At 54.9% G+C, this 22,046-nt stretch overlaps 4 protein-coding genes across 4 annotated transcripts; 3 read left to right on the top strand and 1 right to left on the bottom strand.

Annotated features, from left to right (window-relative positions):
- The first annotated feature begins 3,930 nt into the window (after nucleotides 1-3,930).
- On the top strand, nucleotides 3,931-4,844 carry LOC128937887 (histone H5). Its single transcript, XM_054277757.1, has one exon. The coding sequence runs from the start codon at nucleotides 4,070-4,072 to the stop codon at nucleotides 4,691-4,693; it is 624 nt and encodes a 207-aa protein (XP_054133732.1). The 5' UTR covers nucleotides 3,931-4,069; the 3' UTR covers nucleotides 4,694-4,844.
- A 2,088-nt stretch (nucleotides 4,845-6,932) lies between these two features.
- Nucleotides 6,933-11,585, top strand: GCAT (glycine C-acetyltransferase). The gene is made up of 9 exons (XM_054275225.1): nucleotides 6,933-7,149; nucleotides 7,237-7,367; nucleotides 7,953-8,054; nucleotides 8,573-8,719; nucleotides 9,005-9,159; nucleotides 9,670-9,752; nucleotides 10,131-10,302; nucleotides 10,711-10,832; nucleotides 11,216-11,585. Exons 1-9 carry the CDS (start codon nucleotides 6,933-6,935, stop codon nucleotides 11,365-11,367), a joined length of 1,281 nt encoding a protein of 426 aa, XP_054131200.1. The 3' UTR covers nucleotides 11,368-11,585.
- Nucleotides 11,586-14,327: 2,742 nt separating this feature from the next.
- LOC128938812 (noggin-like) lies at nucleotides 14,328-15,134 on the bottom strand. The gene has a single exon (XM_054279347.1). It carries the CDS (start codon nucleotides 15,093-15,095, stop codon nucleotides 14,328-14,330), a length of 768 nt encoding a protein of 255 aa, XP_054135322.1. The 5' UTR covers nucleotides 15,096-15,134.
- Nucleotides 15,135-16,411: 1,277 nt separating this feature from the next.
- On the top strand, nucleotides 16,412-20,148 carry GALR3 (galanin receptor 3). Its single transcript, XM_054276470.1, has 2 exons — nucleotides 16,412-17,938; nucleotides 18,528-20,148. The coding sequence occupies exons 1-2, from the start codon at nucleotides 17,589-17,591 to the stop codon at nucleotides 19,423-19,425; spliced, it is 1,248 nt and encodes a 415-aa protein (XP_054132445.1). The 5' UTR covers nucleotides 16,412-17,588; the 3' UTR covers nucleotides 19,426-20,148.
- The last annotated feature ends 1,898 nt before the right edge of the window (nucleotides 20,149-22,046 follow it).

Here is a 22,046-nt window from a genome sequence, read left to right as displayed (position 1 = left end):
GCCTTTCAGACGAGGGCTGCTCAGCCCGATAAGCGCGTGGCGCAAGCACGGGCGAAATGTGCGTGCCCCTGACATGTGCTGGAGCTGCCCCTCCTTGAGGCTCTGTGGCTGCAGATCAGCCCCAGCAGGGCAGAGCCAGCCCCTCATCCCGGGGCCATGGGGACGCGCCTCCGAAATTGGCATGGCGCTAATCGGGCAGAGCCTGTGTCGCCTGCGTCGGGGCGATACGCTCACCCGGCGTCTCCACAGCCTTATCTCCTGGCAGCAGGGACCTGGCACGGGAAGAGTGGCCAGGAGAGGAGATGACCAACATGCCCGTGGGTGACAGGCATGATGGCTGACAGAGCCCAAACACATCCCAAAGCGATGGCTGTGCCCCTTCCGCTCGCCTGCAGCCGGGCTGTGGCTGTGAGGAACATCCCAGCCTCGAGCACAGGGAAACCCACAGCTGTGCAGCACCGTGGTGGCATGAGAGCCAGCACCCCAGCTCACATAAGGAGCTTGGCCTTAAAAAACAGCCCATAGATCTTTTAAAACAGTAATCAGTCCAGCAGGCAGGGGTGATGCCCCTTTGCCATTTATTTGTGTCCTTCAAGCCCGCTCTGCCCCTAGCAATGGCCAGGCTGAGTGGCTTCATGCTGGGCTGGCCACACTGCATTGCACACCGGGGGCTCAGAGCTGAAACTCTTATGGGCACAGCTGGAACTTCGGCTAGTTTCCCCGTTATGCTCTTAAAAAAGCACAGAATCACTTGGATCTGACTACCACCAAGACCAAGTTCCACTGCTGGGGATTTAGAGTCTCTCTGAAATGGAAACTGGGTAAAATGAAATGTTATCTCTGACATTAATTGCCAGAAGCCCTGGTGCTCCCAAAAGCCTATGAACAGCTGCCCTGCCCCTACAAGGCAGGGGCTATTACCCCATGGATCTGTAGCACAGCCACAGTGGACATGGTTTGACCATTTAAGACGAAATCTGCAGCTGGAAATGTGTAAATCCCCATGAGGTCTGGTTGAACTCAGTGCAGGCAGGGAGGAGAAGGTAAACAGGATTACAGAGAGGATTCTTCTGCCAGGCTCTGTCCTCTGGGATTTGTTGGAGATGTGGGATTTCCCAATTTTTGCAGAATAATGCCAGAAAGGGAAGGCTTGGGAAGTTTGGAGTGGTTGGGTAGCAACCCCTGAGGAGAAAAGAGGATGCAGGGGGTAACCCACCCCATCCTGGTCATGGTGGAAGGTTCCTGTGGCCAAAAATACAGGCATGAGCCCAAGATGGCCTTGGTGGCATGTGTGCCTATGGGAAAAACTCTTCCTTCTGGATGAGTCCCCTGTGCTGCCTGCAGTGGGGTGCCAAAAGCACTGTACCCACTTCCCAGAGGCATCAGGGCTTGCATTGCTTGGCATCTGCCTTCAACCTCCAGGCCTGACATCCTGCCAGGGGCTGGAGAACCCTCTCATCCTCTCAGTCCCAACCAGTTCGTGTTAAAGATGCATTGTCAAAACAGTGCCAAGTTCAAGGGGTGCATTCCAGTATCAGCTGGGGTGCTTGGGGGTTTGCCTTGACCAGGTTACCCCCGTGTGCAAAGCCAGCAGCAGCCTGATGAGCTGTGACCCCCTGTGTGCCTTCCCTCCAGCGAGTTGCCTGGGGGCACGGGATCTTCCCCTTAGTTTGACTGACTGAAAATAGGGATCTAGAGAGTACTAAAGAGCCAGAAGCTCCCTGCACAGGGGAGAGCATGTTTGTTTGCCAGCAGCGGCACCCGCTGGAGGAGGACGAGCAGCCCGGATCAGCAGCAGGAGCTGCCCAGGTGAGCCAGTGAGATTAGACCCCTAAGGTGCCAAAGTTAGGTAAAGCATCTGCCCTGTCCCTCCCCATCCCTGCACTGGATTGATAATTGCTGCCTGGCTTTTAGGGCTGGAGGCTCTGCAGGCAGCCCGTGGTGCTGTGCCAACCCTGGGGCCAGTTCCTAACCCTCCCTAAGCCTCCTGGTATCCCCTCAGATCCTGGCGCGGGCGAGCCACGCGCGACGGTTGCAAACTTGGATGCAAATAAAAGCAGATGTGCCTTATCTGTGTGCCTGGGTTTGCCTACGTGCAGCAGCCAGCGCCCACAGCTCATTCCCAGATAGGAAAAATGAGAGGTCCCTCGGACGGTCAAAGTTTTGCACAGAGGCCACCAGAGCTTCTGCGCTCCATATGGGATGGAAAGCCATTTATTTATTGCATCCTAAACACAAACAAACCCCAAGGGAGGCAGGAGGGTGGTTATTCCTCTCCACAATTAGGAGCAGTTTGCTCCTAATTAAATCAAAAAGGTTGCAGGTGCTGAGAACCTTTCCCACTCCCCACATGGAATAGAGCATGTGAAGAAACTCCATCAGGGAGGAAGGCTCAAGGAGATGCACTTGGTCCTTCCATCTGTGGGAAAGCATCAGGGGCCTGAGTGTCTTCTGCCAGGCTAGGTCTTCACATCAAAGATTCCTATTTCTGTTTAAATGTAGTGATGGGACAAGGGAGAATGGCTCTAAACTGAAAGAGGGCAAGTTTAGATTAGATATTAGGAAGAAATTCTTTACTGTGAGTGTGATGAGGCACTGCAACAGGTTGCCCAGAGAAGTTGTGGATGCTTGAAAATGTTTAAGGCCAGCTTTGATGGGGCTCTGAGCAACTTGGTCTAGTGGAAGGTGTCCTCGCCCATGGCAGGGAAATTGGAACTGGATGATCTTTAAGGTCCCTTCCAACCCAAACAATCCTATGATTCTATAGTTCTATTTCTATTATCTTAATTTCTACTATTTCTATTATTTGAATTTCTGTATTTATATTTGTGTATATATATATATATATATATATATATATGTATTGATGTTTTATTGATGCACACTTCTGTGGAAGTGTGGTGGTGGTTTCCATGGACCTGGACACCCAAGGCACTCAGAGGCTGTTGAGAGGTGTTCACTGTGTATTTTAATGCTAAACTGAAGCACTGGGAGGTTTGGCTCAACTCTGAGCCCAGCATGGCATGTTGGTGGGCACCAGGTGGCTGCACCCGCATGTTTTTAAAAAATAAGGGGAAAACATCATCTAAATCCTACAGGCAAGATGAAGATAGTGGCTATATTTAATCTCCCAGGAACAGCCGACCGCTCACCCAGCGGGGAAAGGATGTCTGGCTGATTGCCACTATGTCCCTGCTCTGTCCCCACACTAGGAGTTGTGTGGGTCTTCCAAAACAAGGAGACAGCCTGTTATTTGTGACCCCTCACCATCCACATGCAAGGGCTGAGCTGGTGTTCCTAAAGCACCTGGTGGAGAGAAAAGGGGCAAAAGAGGGAGTAGTGGCACTTGGCCATGGGGTATTGCTGCTGAGCTGACTTGTGCCCAGTGCTCCCTGTTTTCTCCTTGGTGCTATGTCCAGTGTCTTCTCTAGTGTCCCTTCTTGCTCCCTTAATATGTTCCATAGTGTATTTCCTTGTCTCCTGATATTTTTCCAGCACATCCCTTGTGTTGCCCCTAAATGTCCCTGTGTCTACCCTAAGTGTCCCTCTGCATCTCTTGATGTTGCTCTGAATATCCCTGACATACCAGTGTCCCCAATGTCCCCCCAGTGTGCTTCTATGTCCCTACACGATATCCTTCCAAATGCACCTTGTACCTGAGTGCCCCACTAAATGTCCCTTACAAGTCCTTGTTCATCTCTGTCCCCCGCTGATCCCACCGTTGTCCCTCCTGGTCCCCACCACGTATTCCCCCAAATACTGATGTTTACTGCACCGTGTCCCCGCACTGTCCCTGCGGTGGCTCGGGTCAGGGCGTGGCAGGGGACACGCGGGGACACGGGCGGCGCGCGCGGGGCAGTCCTCCCCGCGGTCCGCACCGCGGCTTTAAAGGGAGCCCGCGGCGGGCGCGGCCGCAGAGGCACCGGCGGGGGCACCGGCGGGGGCAGAGCGGCACCGGCTCTGCTGCGGCTTCGCGCACCCACCGCTCCCTTCCAGCCTCTCCCCGCCAAGGGGCGGGGGTCCCAGGCCGTGCGGGCGTAGCGGGGCATCGCGGGACGAAGCACTCGCCATGAGCGACAGCCCGATCCCACTGCCACCGGCTCCGGCCACCAAGCCCAAGCGGGCTCGCTCAGCCCGGAGGCCAGCAGCCCACCCTGCGTACTCGGACATGATCAAGGCGGCCATCCGGGCCGACAAGAGCCGCGGCGGCGCGTCCCGGCAGTCCATCCAGAAGTACGTGAAGAGCAACTACAAGGTGGGCCAGAACGCCGACGTCCAGATCAGGCTGGCCATTCGGCGCCTGCTGGCCACCGGAGTCCTCAAGCAGACCAAAGGAGTTGGTGCCTCCGGCTCTTTCCGCCTAGCCAAGCGGAAGAGGTCTCCGTCCAGGAAGAGGTCTCCTTCCAGGAAGAGGTCTCCTTCCAGGAAGAGGTCTCCTTCCAGGAAGAGGAAGAAGACAGCCAGGAGATCCACTTCGCCCCGGAAGCCGGCTAGGTCCAGGAAAGCCAGGTCCCCGGCCAAGAAGCCCAAGTCTGGCGCCAGGAAGGCCAGGAAGAAGTCAAGGAGCCCGAAGAAAGCCAAGAAGCCAAAGACTGTTAAGGCCAAGTCCCTGAAGACGTCCAAGCCCAAGAAGGCAAGGCGGTCGAAGTCCAGAGCCAAGTCCGGTGCCCGCAAGTCGCCCAAGAAGAAGTGAGAAGTCTGGAGGCGTTTCGGTACTCTCCCCATTGGTTCTGTAAATAGCTGTTGCCTTTCTCCTGCATTTTATAAAGAATTGCTCTATTCATTAATTAAAATAGCTGAAACAAGGCAGTTGATGAATGAAAAAAAGCAATTTTAAAGTGTTACTGGTCTGGGTTTTTATTCTGCTATCTCAGAAATTTCTTGTGTGTGTCTGTTGGTTTTATTAACGCTGGACTGCTTCTTGTGCGTTGGGAGTGATGGTGACTCTGTGTGCCTGTTGGGGTTGTGCAGGATTTCAATTCCTGGTCCTGCCCCAGCTCCTGGGGGGTTATGTGTTTGTTGGGGCAGGGTGAAGACACGGGTGGGGAAGCCAGAAAAAATGGCTACGAAAGCCCTGGCCTTCCCCGGAGGAGGAAGAGGGGTCTCTGTTCCCTCATCCAGTGCTGCAGCTCCCCACCGTGGGGATGAGGTGAGGAATGTTGGGCTGCTGGGTATGAGGTCAAGCTGGCGCTGGAGATAACCGGGCTGCCTGCCAGCCTGTGGAGCTGCTCAGCACAGCTGGGTGGTGGCAGGGACTTTTGGGGCAGGGATGGGACAGAGGAAATGGAGCGGGGACAGAGTCTGTCCACATTGGCTTTCAAGGAGTTGAAGGTATCCATGAAGTGGGAAGTGGGATCACCGTGGGGAGCAAGGACAAACACAGCCATAACCATCTTTGCTCCCCATGGAGGAGCACCCTGAGGCAGTGGACAGCTCTGCAGGTGGGATGTGGTGGGCAGCCAGGGCAGGGTGAGGCAGAGCTGCTGGGCTCAGCCCTGCTGTGGCCCGAGGGCTCTGGCTTTGTGCCCAGTGGGGGCTGGCACGACTCCAGGGCCTGCCTGTCCCCTGCCAGAGCCCCTCCCTGAGCTGGGCTGGTGATCCTGACAGCCAGGGCTGGCAGGGAGCCTGTGGGCTGGCCTCGCTGCGCAGCGAGGCTCAGGCAGGGGCTGCCTAATCCCTCTTGGCTAGAGACAGATAGACTTGTTGATCATCAGGATCCCAAACCACCTGGACCAGGAAATCCCTGGGGCTCTGGGTGCCCAGGGCCCTTGGACTTGCTGTGCCTAACTCTCATAAGCCCAGGGTCTTCACCCTCTCCTGATGGCTCCCAAATCCTTCAGCCTGTTCTTCCTAAATCACCTGGGCAAATGGTGCCTGAGTCCTTTCGCCATTAAGGATTCAGTACTTCAGGATACTGAAATCGTTGGCCTGGATGCACCTAATCCCTGTGGGCTCTTGCTCCTAAGACCCTTGGATCAAAGGCTACCAGAACACCTAGACTGAAGACCCTGAACACTTTTCAAGAGCCTGGTACCTTAGACCCCTGGAATGAGTGGTCTGGCCACAGAATTCCCCAGTCAGCTGTAGTAGAGGGAGGAGATACCTAATCCAGACAGAAAGGAGAAGTTGTGGATACCCTATCCCTAAAAATACTCAGGCTGAGTTTTGATAGGGCTCTGACCACCTTGGTCTAGTGAAGGTGTCCCAGCCCACGGCACAAGCTTGGAACTAGATGATTTTTAAGGTGCCTTTGAACCCAAACCATTCTATCATTCTATGACCCTTTGTGTCTAAAGCCATTGAGCCTATAGTTGGCAAACACATTTGGCCAGAGGTGCTCAAATCCCTTGGGTCTGGGTATTCTAATTTTCACCTGGTAAATCCTAAACCTTACTGTCCAATGGATTGTTGGTCACCTCAACTGGATACACCCGCATACCACAGACCCGTGGCTCATTATCCCCAGTGGTGGGCACACACAAACCACCTATCTGCAAGGATCCAAGTCAGCTGTGCTGAGGACCCCAAATCCCTAGGCAGAGGCACCTAATGCTCCTGGGCTTGTTGATCCTTGAAGTCCGTGATGCCCGGTTGGTAGGAAATCCCTCAGACCCTAGTATGCGACCCCATTACAGTTCCTAAATCTCACGGATGGCGTTCTCCCAAAATCCCTCAGACTCCGGGCATCACATATCTGACTCTGCGGTGCCTAAACCCCTTGGGACAGATCCTCTTCTCCAAAGAAGACGCCGAACGCCTCCTAGAGAAGGCGCCCAAGCGCTCCGAGCCGCTGCAGCACGGGCGGCGCTCGCCCCGCCCGCGGGGGGCGGTGCCCCGGCGGCCAATGGGCATTGGTCAGTAATTAACCCGTGGTTAATTAGCGGCGGTGGGGCGCGGGGTCCGCCCCTGGGCGTGCGGGGCGGAGCGCCGGGATGTGGCGGGCGGCGGCGGTGCGGGCGCTGCGCGCGCTGCGCGGGGCCGGGGCCCCGGCCCCGGCCCCCCGGGCCGCGTCGGGAGCGGCGGCGGCGCAGCTGCGGCGGCGGCTGGAGAGCGAGCTGGAGGAGATCCGCGGCGCCGGCACCTGGAAGAGCGAGCGCGTCATCGCCTCCCGGCAGGGTCCCCACCTCCGCCTGGCGGGCGGCGGCGCCGGTGCGTGCGGGGGGCGCGGAGGGGAGGAGGAGGCTCCCGGTCCCTTCCCTCGGTGCCATGCCCTTGCTTTCTCTTCTGCTCCCGCAGGGATCATCAACTTCTGCGCCAATAACTACCTGGGGCTCTCCAGCCATCCCGAGGTGATCCGTGCCGCTGTGGAAGCCCTGGAGAAGTTCGGCGCCGGGCTCAGCTCCGTCCGCTTTATCTGCGGTACCCAGGTAGCGGGCAGCATCCCTTCCCCTGCCCCGCGGGCCTTTCGCAGGGTGTCCACGTAGACTCCCCTCTCGGCACGCGTGCGCAGCGCTAACTTACACATGGCCCCGTCAGAAAAGGACCCTGCCAAATCCCCACTAGCCAAGCATCTGGAAATACGCCAATTTAAACCATTACAACACCTGAGAGCAAAGAAACTGAACATCCCTCTGAATTCAGAAAATAAATGTCTTTTTCTCTCTCTTTCGGGTCAAAATTACAGTGAACCTGATTTGAAGGGGCTCCATCAGCCCAGTTTATCCCTGCTGGAGCCTTTTTTGAGTGCTGCGTGGTTAAGCGCAAAGAACAAGCAGAGCTTCTCCCTTGTGCATGGGGAGTTTGGAGTCTCCCTGCTGAGCTTTGGCATCCAAACCCATAATTATACTTTAGGGCTGCATTTGCTGAACACAATTATCTTCTCCCACGCACACACACCTTTTCTGGATAAAACCTGTCTGTGTCCTCCCCTTTCAAGTCAGCATTTAACAGCAGTGGGCAAGCAAGAACTTGTGCTGGCCCGCTGTTGACTCCTGCTCCTCTCTTCTCTTTAGAGCATACACAAGGACCTGGAGGAGAAGATTGCACGTTTCCACCAGCGGGAAGATGCCATTCTCTATGCCAGCTGCTTTGATGCCAATGCTGGTATCTTTGAGGTTCATGAGGCTTCCCTTGTGTTGTGCATGGAGGAGGGAGGTGACAGCAATGTGGCTGCCATGCCTCCAGAGGCTCTGCTGTGAGCTCTGTGCACCAGAAAGGATGGCAGTGGCTGGTTGTGAGGAGCCTGCCTCGGGGCCCTTGCACCAGGGAAGCCATGCAGAGGCATTTAACCACCCTCCCCTCTGCTGGCTCCAGCCTGCTCCAGCTCTTGGGGAGGGCTCCCATTTCTGATGAGGTCTGTACTCCCCATGAAAGTGTAGATGAGGGGCAGGGGTGATCTCACATGTTAGGAAAGGGGGAGGGAGATTTTGAGCTCAGAAGCCACAAGCAAGAGCCTGGCATAAAGAAATATGGATAAGGTGACTAGGGGGGAAATATAAAGTCTAGCAGTGTCAGGAGGGACGTGGCCACTGGAATCAATCACAGCCTTGTTCTCTGTACTGAGGAAGGCTGGGAGATGTCAGTGTGGTGACATCCAGAGCAAAGGATGATCCTTTCTGTTTGGCTCGGCCAGGCCCTGCTGACCCCAGAGGATGCAGTGCTGTCAGATGAGCTGAACCATGCTTCCATCATCGATGGGATCCGCCTGTGCAAGGCCAACAAGTACCGCTACAAGCACATGGACATGCAGGACCTGGAGGCCAAGCTGAAGGAAGCTCAGGTATGGAGTTCTGCTTCCACCCCAGCACCAGGACACTTGTTTAGCTGTGCTGCCTGTGCAGCAGCCAGTCCTGGTGGTGAGCTCTGCCCTTTCCCATGCCATAGGCATTGTTTTTGCCAACAGGCATGGATGGGCAAGGTGGCAAAGCAGCTGGTTGTGATGTCAGTCCCCTCCATCTCAGTTAGGTACATCCTCTCCAAACAGGAGTGCGAGCATGTCCCTTTGCCAGCCCCTCTCCTCAGGGTGACATCTTCACTCCTGGGGATGCCTTTTTCCCTCCAACAGAAGCATCGGCTGCGGCTGGTGGCCACTGACGGAGCCTTCTCCATGGACGGTGACATCGCGCCGCTGAGGGAGATCTGCCAGCTGGCCCACAAGTACGATGCCCTGGTCTTCATCGATGAGTGCCACGCCACGGGGTTCCTGGGACCCAACGGGCGGTGAGTGACTGCCCTGGTTCTTCCTCCTACCCTGACTAGTTCTGAAGCAAGGACCAAGGTGCTGATGGCCAGCATGTTTTTGTGTGGGGACTCCTTGAAGGCTTTGCACCTCACCTTTGGACTGAAAGGAGATCCTTCAGCAGTGATCTATCCCCAAGTGACAGCTGCTTCTCAGTGTGTAACAGATGGTGTGACCATCTCATCTGGGCACCACCTCTCCTGGCAGGTGCTTTGCTTGGATTATTAAACTTCTGTGTGGGAAGTTTGAGCACTTTCCCATCTCTAAGGGATGAAGAACCCATGCTCTTACTTGATGAGGTCCCAGCTTAGGCTTTCTGCAGGAGAGGAAGGTCAACACTTGGGTTGAACTATTCAAGGGGCTGTTCCTCCTTGTCTAGAACGAGGGATGCCAGAGACCTGGCTGGCAGTGCTTTGTTTTCCTTGAGGTATCCAGCAGCTTCCCTGGTGCGTGCTGGCATAGCTGATAATGTGATGTTTCTTTTCCTCCAGGGGTACTGATGAGCTCCTGGGAGTGATGGACAAAGTCACCATCATCAATTCTACCCTGGGAAAAGCTCTTGGAGGAGCTGCAGGTGAAGACATTTTCTTGTCCAACATCCTGCATGCCCTAAAGAGCTCTACAGCATCAGTCTTACATTTCCTTCCTCTGCCTAATGATAGAGTAACAAATGCACGTTATCCTTTTCCACTGGTGGCATAAGGCTTGGTTTGTGATGTTGCTGCAGGATTAAGGGAGATCCTGCCATGTGCCCCTTACACTTTCATCTTTTGCATGCATTTGCCTTTGGTGTCAAGGTGGAAGCTCTTGGTCAAAAGCATCAGCTGTGGTGTTTAGATCTGGTTTGTACCTAAATTCCTGCTATAGGTGTCAGGTTGGCTTTATCAAGAAGCCTCACTCTAAACAGGTCACCCTGGGGTGCCTTGTCCATTTCTCTCTCCTCTGTCTGCAGGTGGGTACACAACAGGTCCCAAACCCCTCATCGATCTGCTCCGCCAGCGCTCCCGCCCGTACCTGTTCTCCAACAGCCTGCCCCCTGCCGTGGTGGGCTGTGCATCCAAGGCCCTGGACCTGCTCATGGAGAGCAATGCCATTGCACAGTCTATGGCTGCCAAAACCCAACGGTGAGGGGGCCATGTGGGGGTGGGAGCAGGGGCAGCTTTGTTAGGCGTGAGCTGTCTGTGATTTATTCACCCCTCCTTTCCCAGTGATTACTGTGAAGACGGTTGGCAAATCAGGGCTCAGGGAAAGCTGCAGGATGTGCCTGCCTGTGTCAGGTAGATGTGTCACATCTGGATGCTCTGTGAGCTGGGGCACGTTGTCCACTCAAGGCTCTTAAGTCCCATTTTGCTGAGCAGGACACAGTAGGTGGTCACTCCAAGAGGAGAGATCTCTTCCCTGCACAGAAGATGAAGAGTGGAGCAAACCTTACCCAGTTCTCAGTGGGCAGGGCTCCCAGGGGAAAGAAAGGCAGGGGTCTCCAAGGACAGGGTTGTTGAGATTTTTACTCATCCTGTTGTTCCCTTCACCAGGTTCAGAAGTAAGATGACGGCGGCTGGCTTCACCATCTCGGGGAAAGACCACCCCATCTGTCCAGTCATGCTGGGGGATGCTCGGCTGGCCTCAGTGATGGCAGAGGACATGCTCAACAGAGGTGATCTGGGGAGGGAGCTCAGTATGCAGACACATTCCCTGAGGAAAGGGGCTGTTGGTGGTGGTGCCCTCCTTCAGAGGATGTTTCTGCGTGAAATCCAGTACTCCTCCACCTTCCAGCTGCAAATGTCCTCATGGTCTCCCCCAGATATTGCTGGCTGCACCTTTTTTCTCTGTTAGGAAGGGGATTTACATTAATGCTCTATGCTGGACTCCATCCCCATTGCTGGCCCTTAGCCTCATTTCCATGCTTGGGAGCAGATGGCACTTGAAAGCCCTGACGGCTGGCAGTGGTCATTGGGAGGGGAGCCTTTCTGTCACCCCGTGCACCTCAGCCTACCTCCATCCCAGCCAGCTCTGACTCTGCCTGCGCTTCCTCCCCAGGCATTTACGTGATTGGCTTCAGCTACCCTGTGGTGCCCAAGGGCAAGGCGCGCATCCGGGTGCAGATCTCGGCCGTGCACAGCGACGAGGACATCGACCGCTGCGTGGAAGCCTTCACCCAGGTGGGACGGAAGCACGGAGCGCTGCCCTGAGGGGCCAGAACCAGGAAACACCTCTTCAGCACCATCCCTGCCCACAACCAAGTGCCTCTGATGGGGAAAAAGGCCTGAGCAGCACACTGCCAACAGCAGGACCGTTCCTCAAGGCATCACAGCCTGCACCATGAGTCAGCCAGCTGCTGTTGCAGTGTGCTGGCAGTAGCACTGGCAACCAGCACGTGAAAGTGTCATTAAAGGTGTCCTGCAGTGCAGCAGATATTTGTCTGGCTCCTATTTCCTCATCCAGGAGCTGCACCCCATCCCCATCGTCTCACTCTCTGCTATGCCTTCTCTGAAGCCTCAGTCCCGATGCTGAAGCGCTGCAGTTCCTGCTGTCTCCTGCTGATGGAAATAACAGCATTGCTGATGTTGCCTGCTTCTTCTGTGCTGTCCTGTGGGTCCAGCAGCATCACCCTGGCAGATCTGACTGCTGCAGTTCCCCACTGAGGCAGGCAGGGGTGTTTCCCAAGCCCTTTGCAACCTGTGCCACCAACAGCTGGTTAGGGGAAGAGGACATGGGCCCACCAAAGCTCCGGTGCTCCTTTCTCTCCTTCTTGCTCTTAGGTGTTAGATGTGAAGCTTGCTTGGTCCCCAGCTACAAGGCTTTGCCAGTTGCTTCAGTGGTCCCAAACCTGTCCTGGAAAAGATATTCTTGCCCCAGAAAGGCCATCAGGCAGTGGGCAAGCTGAGGTGGCAGAGGCTACAGCAGCATGGTGAGAGAATCTGCATCTGACTAAGGCCAGGGGCAGAGTAGGTGACAGAAACCTTTAATTTTCCTCCATATGGTAGGAATCTCTGGAATTGTTCCTCCAAGCTGTGCTGTAGTATTTCAGCCTTCAAAAAGACACAAGTGGCACCTGGGCATCTCTTAGGATTACTTTGCATCGGTTTTGTTCCAGATCAGAAACTGTGTGTCATGCCAGCTGCCCATGTGCTGAATGAGTAGCTGCAGCCAGGGACAGATTCTAGCTGAAATGGAGTGTGCTGTGCCTGAGTGCTGGAGCACTGGGTTGTATCAGCAAAGACCTGCTCTCAAGTCCTTATGTGTCACTGGGTTGTCAGGGAGCAAACCACAGGACAATAATGTCTGACCTGAGCCAGAGCAACTGCAGAAGAATACAGGTGTTAATCCAGGATTGCAGGGCTTTACAAGGATGCAAAGGACAGAGGAGAAGTGTGTCTTGTAGGTTCAACAGGAGTACAACCAAACCATTTTAGAACAGCTGGTAGTGTAACTATGTGCTGATTTTGTTTAATTTTCCATCCCCACAGGCCCTGAGCTCAACCTGCTGATAAACTATGGTATGGAGTTCCCTTTCTGTGGCACCAGGCCCTCACAGTGCTGCAAACCCTTTTCAACAGTAGTATTCAGGCAGTATTTCAGGCAGTATTTTGGCATGGGGAAGGCGGGGAGATTGCTTTCAGGCCTCTTGTGCAACCTGGAAGAGATGAAAGTTCAGCCAGATGGGCTCAGGGAGGTTTGAGACCCTAAACTGAATAATTGCTGGTTTGAGCCCAATGCATGTGCACCCCTTGCTCCCCCTACCTGCACAGCTCCATTGCACACCTGTACCACCCTCCCTCACATTTCTCTCCTGCTGGTCCCCAGCCCTGGTCTCCCTCTCTCCCCTGGCCCTCTGCAGGCATCCCTGCTGATGCCTCTGCTCTACTCAGGGCAGACAACCCAAGCAGTTTAACCCTGCTCCAGCTTTCAAGTCCTCCTCACTGGCAGAGCAGCCCTACAGATGTGTCTCTGCTCATCTGCAGGCTGGAGCAGCAGGAGCAGCCTCCCTCCTGTGATGCTCATTGTTTTTGCATGCATGTGTGGGCTTGCCCTTCTGCTCCTTTTCTTGCCAGAGGCACTGACCTCCCTCTCCCCTCCGTATCTCCCGGGTGCCTCAGCAGCCAGCTCCCTGCTCTCTGCCTGCCTCAAGGCCAAGCTCAGCAGCAGGCTGGGGAGCTGTCTGGGGAGCAGACTGTGTAGTGCTGGAATCCCAGGAAGGCAGGAGTGTCAGATGATGGCACTCTGGTAATGAATAATGCCATACTCATTGACTTGGAGGCATCATGTTAATGTTGAATTGAGGCACGTCCTCCTGCTCTTTATTGCTTCAAGGCCTTCCAGCCTAGGTCTGATCTACAGCTTTTAGCCCAGAAAGCAGAGGATTGTTTTGCTGAGTGGAATGTAGAGGCAGGTGTCACTTTTTGAGGATGCAGTTCCCACCCTGGGCTCCCTGACCTACCCCATATCCTGTATGCTGCTCAGGCAGTCCTGAGTCTGGAGCTGTCAGCCTCTGCACTGTGGGATAGGTGGGGGATCCACATATTTCACCCATTTTACCTCAAAGTAGGGGACTATCCTATCCCATCCCATTTTCATACACACCTAGCCCCAGAAATGCTTCCAGCCCTGGATCGTGTCCCACCTCCCACTTCTACTCTCACTAGGCTGCCTTGTTGCAGTCCCAAAATACCCCACTGCCCCATGATTCCCTCCAGCCCCTCTCCACATTGTTGTTTCCACCCCGAGCAGTCACCCACCTCTATCTTTTGCTGGAATTCTCTGGCCCTGGCTCCCTGCCTGCATCCCCATCCAGGCAGGCAGGGGAGCCCCAGCTTGGACTGAGCCAGCTGGGGTGGTGCAAACGGGGTCTGAACCTGCCGTTCAGTGCCATAATTTCTCCATCCCTCGTCCTTTGCTGGAGATAAAAGCCGCACGAGGGCCTCCGCTGGTGCTAATGCCTCACGGCACTGGTGGGTGAGGGGCGAAGCAGCCGCACCCCCACCCAGGGGTTTTGGTGAGACACAGCAACGACCACAGCCATCCCCGCTTCCTTTCTGGAGGTTTATTTCTGTTTGGGGGATTTTCCCCCAGCTCCGAGGGCTGGTCCAGGCAGATGTTTGCCTTTTCAGGCCTGCAAGAGCAGGCCCCGGGAGGCACCTCCGCGGCCCCCTCAGCGGCAGGAGCACTTGCAGGCGGCCACCACGGGGTAGGGGATGTGCCGCCAGGTGCAGCTGGGGGCCGCGGGGGGCTGCGGGCTCCAGCAGTGCCAGGCCAGCAGCTTGATGCGGGTGAGCTGTGCGGGCCGGCAGGCCATGCCGGGGGGCCAGGAGCAGCCGGCCGGGCCGCTCTCGCACGTGGTGTGCCGCACCCAGCGGGGCCAGAACACGGGGCCCAGGTCCACCCAGGCGGAGGTGAGGCGGCAGGCGGCCCGTTCCACCAGCCAGTGCCGCAGGCCGCGGGCCAGGGCCCCCGCCAGCTCGGGGGGCAGCGCTGGGCCGGGGGGCAGCAGCGCGGGCAGCTCCAGCTCCTCCGCCTCTCGCCACAGCTTGCGGCGATACCGCCCGGCGCTCTCGGCCAGGTCCCTGCTCATGGACTCCAGGTTCTCCTCGAGGATGCTCCCGTTGCGACCGCGGGGCTGCTCGGTCGCCATCCAGAAGGGGTCGAAGGCCGAGCCCAGGAGGCGGCGCAGCCGCCCGGGGCGCAGGTGCCGGGGCCTGGGGGCGTAGCGGTAATCCTCGGGGGACAGCGACAGGCTGTAGGGCCGCACCGGCGCCGAGGGCTGCCCGCGCAGCAGGTGCGCGGCGGGGTCCGCGGGGCTGGACGGCGGCGGCGGCGGCTCCCGAGGCTCCTCCAGAGGCGGCGGTGGGCCTGGGGCGCCCGGCGGTGGGAGCAGGAAGAGGAGGAGGAGGAGGAGGCAGCTGCGGTGTGCTCCCTCCATGGCGAGCAGCGCTGTGACAGGCTGTGCCTGGCTGCAGGCTTGCACTCTGCCGCATCCCCTGGGTTATCACCGCGTCCCGAGGCATGGCCTTCCCCTTTTCCCTGGTTACAGCGGCTGATAGGGAGCTGGCGGGGACACCTCGCTCCTTCCCACCAGAGGGGCAGGTGGGGGGGAGAAACCACATGGTTTCCTCCTGCCACTGAGCCAGTGGGGATAATTTGGGCTGCCGTGGGGGAGAAGGGGCCAGTGCCTCCTTCTCCAAATCCTGCACGTTCTTTGGAAGAGGTACCCACAACATTCCCAATGAAGGGAAGGTGGTGGCCTTTGATCCTTTCTCAGCAAGACTCACCAAGCTGTACGCAGTGCAGCTGGAAGTCCTCAGGGCACGGGTCCTGTCACCAGGATGGACGTGGCAGTAGGACTGCGTGGGTCACTGTCCTCTCCTGGCACCTCAGCCAGCCCCCATGTGTCTCCAGGCAGCTGTGATGAAGCTGGACCTCTGGAGGTGGTCATCCTGGAGGTTTTGTCCTCCCTCCCATACTGTACCACTGATGGAGTGGAGACTGGACTGGATGGAATCCAAAACCGGCTTTCTCCTCCTTCCCTAGGTCAGACATTGTGGGAGAGGCTCAATCTGCTCAGTGCTACTAACAATGAATTAATAAAATCTAGTGAGAGCAATTAATTGCTCATCCTCCAGAGGGTTTATGACCCTATATTGAGTGACAGGGCAGGGGTGAGGCTCACAGTTGTGGGATATTTACGTTCCCTGGAGGTGTTGAAAAACACACCCTGAACACCCAGCACTGAGAGGTGGCTGCTGAGGTCCAAGGGACCCTTTCCCCCTCCAGCCTCCCTTTTCCACTAGAGAGTGGTGAGATTTCTTTCTGCCACCCCCTTCTCAGCAGGAGGAGCTGGGAGCAGCTGAGCCTGCAGGAAAGCTGGGCAGAGAGGAGTTAACTCCAAACCCAACCTCAGGGAGAGGGAAAAAAAACCAACAGAGAACTATGGATCAGCAGCAAGAGCAGAGGGAGGGAAAAGGGGGAGTCAGAGAGAGAGGAGAGGAGCTCCAGAAGCAGAGAGAGCAGAGCTGGTGGCGGGCAGGGGGAGGCAGTGGAGCACCAGGAGGAGTGAGTGGGATAACTGGGCTGCCCAGATAAACTCCTCCGTGGTCTGCGTCCTCCCGCTTCTGCTGCGTGGGCTGCACTGGACGTCTCTCCCTAAGCGTGTGGCAAAGCTGCAGGCCCTTCCTCAAAAAGGTGAGTACCGGCTTCCAAAGCTGAAAGGTGGCCTGAGCAGAGACACCCTGGTGCATTTGGCATGCCCAGAGGAGACTGGGCTCCTCTGCCTCAGTGAGGAGATCCATCCCCCATGGGGCCAGATGGATAAGCGGGAGGGTGGCTATCAGTGGGACAGAGGGGACCAAAGACACAGAGAGGCAGGGACACTCTCTTGGTGTGGTACACAAAGAAGCTGGGAAGCAGAAGTAGCATGAGCTGAGGGATGGGGGAGCATGGAGTGAAGGAGCTTGCATGACCCAAAACCGAGTTAATTGCTTGTCAACAGTAGCTAGATAACAGTGTCTTTCCTTCTCTGTTTTTGCTCACAGAAGGACAATTTGTTCTAATGATAGCATAACAAGGAGAAGGCTTATTCAGAGATAGGCTGTTGGTGTTCCCTGCCTGAGCACAGTGTTACTCAGGGCTGGAGGAAGTTTTGCAGCAAATCACAACACCTTGAGCTGTGATAATAACAGGCTCATCATGTTGTATTTCAGGCAGCTCCAGGGTCTCCTCCCCATCCTCACCTACCTGCCACCATCCAGCCCTTGATCACTTCTCAGCATCAGGAAAAGCTGCATTTAGTTGCCTTTCATCTGTGGAGTGTAGCTACTGCACAGGGAGCAAGGAGCAGCCAGCTCCGGGGTGGAGGGGTCCCAGCTTAAGGAGTTCCCTTGGGGTGGGAATGTGTTGGGGTGCAGTTGCTGTGGGGTGTGATCCAGGCATCAATTCCCTGCTGCAGGAGGTGGCACAGCCCTGGGCTGAGTGTGCTGGCACCACTTAGAGCCCATGGGAGCCTCCTTCCCCCTGGCCCTGTGGCCAGACCCTGTTGAGCACTAGCCAGGGTTTAGACTTGCCAAAGCAAGCAATCCCTAGGGGTTTAGCAGATTTGGAAATGTAGGAGGAAGGTGGGTGAGGCCAGGTGGCAGGGCAGGAGGGCTCCTTTGGGTGCTGGGGGCACAGATGTTCTGATGGCAATGTGAATCTGGGCAGGAGAAAGAGGCTTCAGCTCTGCTCAAGCCAGGCAGATGTGGGCTGACTGACCACAACAGCATTCTTGCCAGTGATGTCACGAGGGTCTTGGTGGCACATTTAACCAGCTGGTTGGGACTGGCATCTCTGGGAGAAATGGGAGTATCAAAGGCTGGGGTCAGGCACCTTGTGGCCTATTATCCCTTTGTCCCAATGCAGGTCCCTGCAGTCTGACAGGAAGATGCCAGGGGGATTGAACATCTCTTCTGACAGCCCGGAGCTACGAGCAGCAGGGATTATTGTGCCCATCGTTTTCTCCCTCATCTTCCTTGTGGGTACGGTGGGAAATGGGCTGGTGCTGGCAGTGCTGCTGTGGAATGGCCAAGTCAAGTATTCCACCACCAACCTCTTCATCCTCAACCTGGCTGTGGCCGACCTGTGCTTCATCATCTGCTGTGTCCCTTTCCAGGCCACCATTTACACCCTGGACGGGTGGCTCTTTGGGGCCTTTGCCTGCAAGGCTGTGCATTTCCTGATCTACCTCACCATGTATGCCAGCAGCTTTACCCTGGCTGCTGTCTCTGTAGACAGGTAAGTGTCCCCTTCCCTTTGAGTTCTGCAGCTCAGGGACACTGTGTTTGTCCCTCTTGAGCTAAGGGTGGGAGAAAGGCCACTACTTACCCTGTTGGGTGTCCTGTAAGAAGCAGGTTGGGTCTCCCCAGAGGTAGGGCCAGCAGAGCCAGTCTCCGCAGCTCCCCATGCCCTCCCCCTCTAACAAGCCAAGCTCTCAGCCTAATTACACAGTGCTCACTTGGGAAGGAGGGGAGTCCACCATGCATAAGCAAGAACAGCAAAACCCCAGGGCAGCAACACAACTCAGAAGGAACAGGAGAGTCCTGTCCTGCTCCTATCCTTCTCTTACCTGGTTCAAAAGATGCACTGCTTGCCCTTCCTGAGGTAGCACAGTAGAGTGGATGATAGAGATCTCAGGCACACAGTTGGAATGACCCTGATAGTTTTGTGAATTCACTGTAACCCTCCCTCCCAAAAGATTTGGGAGGGAAGAGATGGGTGGCTGCATGGGAAGGGGTATGCAGATGGCAGCTCCACAGGGCAGGAGGAATACCTCATCTCATCCATGTTGTGCTTTGTCTCTCCTTCTCCTTCCCCTCCTTGCCAGGTACTTGGCCATTCGCTATCCCCTGAAGTCCCGGGATCTCCGCACATCCCGAAATGCAGGAGTGGCCATTGTGGTGATCTGGTCACTGTCGATGCTCTTCGCAGGGCCTTACCTCAGTTACTACCAGATAATCCATTACCATGGTGTGCCCATCTGTGTCCCCATCTGGGAGGACCAGCGCAGAAAGGTTCTGGACATCCTCACATTTGTGTTTGGGTACCTGCTGCCTGTGACTGTGGTGAGCCTGGCATACTCTAGGACCATCAAGTTCTTGTGGACTTCTGTAGACCCCATAGAAAGAATCTCAGAGTCTCGGAAAGCCAAGCGTAAGGTCACCAAGATGATTGTCACAGTGGCCATCCTGTTCTGCCTCTGCTGGCTGCCCCACCACCTGGTCATCCTCTGCTTCTGGTTTGGCCACTTTCCCTTCAACCGGGCCACTTACGCTTTCCGCCTGGCTTCCCACTGCCTCTCCTACACCAACTCCTGCCTCAACCCCATTGTCTACGCCCTCATCTCCAAGCATTTCCGCAAGCGTTTCAAGCAGGCCTTCACCTGCCTCTTCTTCCAGAACAAGATCAGGAAAAAGAAGAAGAAGAGAGTTGGAAGGAAAGTCCATATGGTCAATGTGGAAGGAGGTTTTGCCAACAGGACAGGAGATTTCTATGGACGCAACACTGAGGTTACCCAAGCCCCAGAAGGGAGCACCAGGAAGAGGGACCATGAAGGTGCCAGTTGTGCCAGAGCATGGACTCAGCAGGTACAAGATGCCATGATCTCTGTTCAGAAGGAGCTACTGGAGGAGGAAATTTTGGCAACAGCTGGCCATTCCCTAGATGTGACCCCTCTAAGAGAAACTGCTGGACAAGACCAAGAAGAAGCCCTAGAAAAGGGCTAGAGATGCAAGAAAGAAGTCGCTATTTGCATCACATTTTCTGACCACATCACAGTGGTTTTGCTTTCCTCTAGGATTCTAGGATCATCATGCCCACGCATTATCCCCGCTGAGATGGTTTTATGTTAGCAGTAAGAGATGAGCTCACACATTCAGACCCATTAAGTCTGAGTTCAAGTCCCCCAGAACTCCTCAAACACCTCCTCCATCATCCTGTAGTCATGTCTGAGACCTGCCATCATCCCAGCTCAATATTCACAGTAAACTTTAAGTGACTGCAACAGCTGTCCTTTTCTTTAATTATGTATGGTGTTTTATTAATGTTGTATGGATCCTGAATATGTAACCCTTAATGTGAGGCAGGTCTGCACCTGTAATTTCTTAACAGGAGGTGAAAATTGGGAAGCTTAGGAGAAAGGGGAAAGCTGTGACGTTGTGGGACAGCCAGACTTCCACACTGAAGCTGGGAAACAATTACAGGCGGTCATGGCACTTATAGGTGTCCTGAGCCCTGTGTGGGCTACAAAATCCTCTGGTGTCCTCACTTGTCCCCATGTATGGTGCTGGAAGTTGTGTCAAAAGTAAAGGAGTTTTGGCCTCATCCAGTGCTGTAGGCATTGTACAGTGGGGCTGGTTGATATCAGGCAGCTTGCAGAGCTGTGATGTGCATGAGCAGAGCCATGATCTCCCCCTTATTTCTCTTTTTCTGTTCCCTACTTCTGTTTGCGTAAATCTTTCCTTTTTGCTTTGTCCTGCCCACTCTTAATTCCCAGCTGACATGGTATTTCTTATGCTCACTGAAGCTGTTGTTCACCTCACTAGAGCTCAGCTCCAAGGACATCCCTTTTTCTGTGTGGAGGCTAACTGAAGAGAAAGGCCAACAGTGCTGGGAATTAGTTTTCTTTTTCCATTCAAGTGCTTGATGTTGCTTTCTGCACTTTGAGCCTCCCTTGCCTCTCTCCCTGTTTCTGATTTTTCCACCTCTCTCCTTTTGTGGTAGCTGCCACTCCTCCATGGTGGATCTCTTTCAGAAACGTGTCCAATGTGCCTTCCTGGGAACAGTGAGTTCTGCAGCCACCCTCTGCACATTGTGCCATGGCTGGTGGCCAGCCCACATAGTCTCATCATTTCTTCAGGTGAAGATCACTCCACAGCCCAAAGTGTTGGAGGGAGAAGGGAACAGCAGTCAGGAGCAATGACGTGGCACAGCTGGACACTGCCTATTCTTGCCTAGAAGCAGCTGGGCTGTTGCTCACCCCTGATCCTGTTCCTCCTGGTCTCAGATTGCAAATGGGGCAGATCAGATCAAGACTGACTGCTGCACATTGAGGTGAAGCCTAAATGAAACAGGACAGAGAGGACAGGGAAGATCTTGGGGAGAAGGTGCATTTAGCATGACAAGTGGCTGCAAGCCCTGGGCCCCTTCACTATGTTCTGCTTGATGCTAAGCCCCAATTTTGGGGAGCACATGAGCAGGAAGGGCAAGTGCTGAGCCTGGGTTGAGAAGGCTCTGGAGCCAGAAGGGAATTCTTGTCTATCCAGTACCAGTTTATGTGCTCCAACTGGCTTCTCAGCTCAAAAGCAGAGGTTAAACAAAGATGTCACATCCTTGATAGAGAGACGGGTTTAATTAAAACTGAAGGAGTTTGATTGCTGCTTTCCACACAGCCTTCCCTCCAGACTGATTGGCATTCTGCAGTCTCTGCTCCCAGCTTCTTGCCTTAATTAATTACTCTTTTCTCTTATTTTCTATCCTACTTTTCATCACTCAGGCTGACAAGCTTGTCTTTAACCCTGCAGGGACTGGTTTGCCACATCAGTAGAGTGCAGCTGTTCCAAGATCTGGAACAGGGTAGATGAAATGGGAGAGGTGTGAGCAGGTCAGGGTTTTGCATCTAGTGGTAAGCATCAGCTCTTCTCTGTGGAGTAACTTAGTCCTGCCAACTGTGTGCTGATTCTGGTGTCTGGCATCTCCCTGGCATGTGTGACAGGAGCCTGACATACTGGGAAGTGCCAGACTCAGTGCCAAGAAGCTCATCCTGCTTATGACCCTGTGTGTAAATCTGGCAGCCCTGGGAGGGAAATTCTTGTTATTTGCTTTTGGGTTTAGCTGCTGGTTGCTAATCTATGACCAGCACTAGCAAGTTGCCAGGTGATTATTTTAATTCTTCCATGTGCTCTCTTCCCCTCTGAGAGATTTCATAAAAAAACCCCAGAGGAACGCTGTTTGCCATACCTCCTTTATTATCTTCCTAATCAAAACTTGCTGATTCCTCCTCTTAGTCACCCCATGGGCCCTGGCCTGCTCAGGGCTGCTCCCCAGGCTGGCCAGGGACAATGCATGAAGAAGGCATCTTTTTGTAACTATATTTTTCTGTGATGGAAGAGACCTTTGCTCACAGAGTGAAAAAAGGAAGTGCATGAAAGGGTGAGAAGTTTGCCAAAGACGCTTCATGGCGCTTCCTTAGCAGCACAGATAATTGCTGTGCTGAATTTGAAGTCTGCTAGAAAGGCAAAGGGGGAGAAAGTAAATGAGTTTAGCTGTTGGAGATTAATTATTTTGGCTGCTGAAGAGCTGAACAAATTCTTGATGTTCACAGACATTGCAGTGTGTGCTTTGCACT

The sequence above is a fragment of the Melozone crissalis genome, unplaced genomic scaffold (assembly GCF_028551555.1).
Source record: "Melozone crissalis strain CALT ecotype California unplaced genomic scaffold, PUWL_Pcris_2 ptg000004l_1, whole genome shotgun sequence".
Taxonomy (NCBI): Eukaryota; Metazoa; Chordata; class Aves; order Passeriformes; family Passerellidae; genus Melozone; species Melozone crissalis.
This window is presented reverse-complemented; position numbering and strand designations above follow the sequence as displayed.

Excerpts from the sequence above, each read along its gene's own strand:
- GCAT (XM_054275225.1), top strand. The coding sequence starts at position 6,933 with ATGTGGCGGGCGGCGGCGGTGCGGGCGCTGCGCGCGCTGCGCGGGGCC. Across the intron at positions 9,160-9,669 it reads TTCCTGGGACCCAACGGGCG|GGGTACTGATGAGCTCCTGG; the intron begins GTGAGTGACTGC and ends CTTTTCCTCCAG. Across the intron at positions 9,753-10,130 it reads AGCTCTTGGAGGAGCTGCAG|GTGGGTACACAACAGGTCCC; the intron begins GTGAAGACATTT and ends CTCTGTCTGCAG.
- LOC128937887 (XM_054277757.1), top strand. The coding sequence starts at position 4,070 with ATGAGCGACAGCCCGATCCCACTGCCACCGGCTCCGGCCACCAAGCCC.
- GALR3 (XM_054276470.1), top strand. The coding sequence starts at position 17,589 with ATGCCAGGGGGATTGAACATCTCTTCTGACAGCCCGGAGCTACGAGCA. Across the intron at positions 17,939-18,527 it reads GCTGCTGTCTCTGTAGACAG|GTACTTGGCCATTCGCTATC; the intron begins GTAAGTGTCCCC and ends CCTCCTTGCCAG.
- LOC128938812 (XM_054279347.1), bottom strand. The coding sequence starts at position 15,095 with ATGGAGGGAGCACACCGCAGCTGCCTCCTCCTCCTCCTCCTCTTCCTG.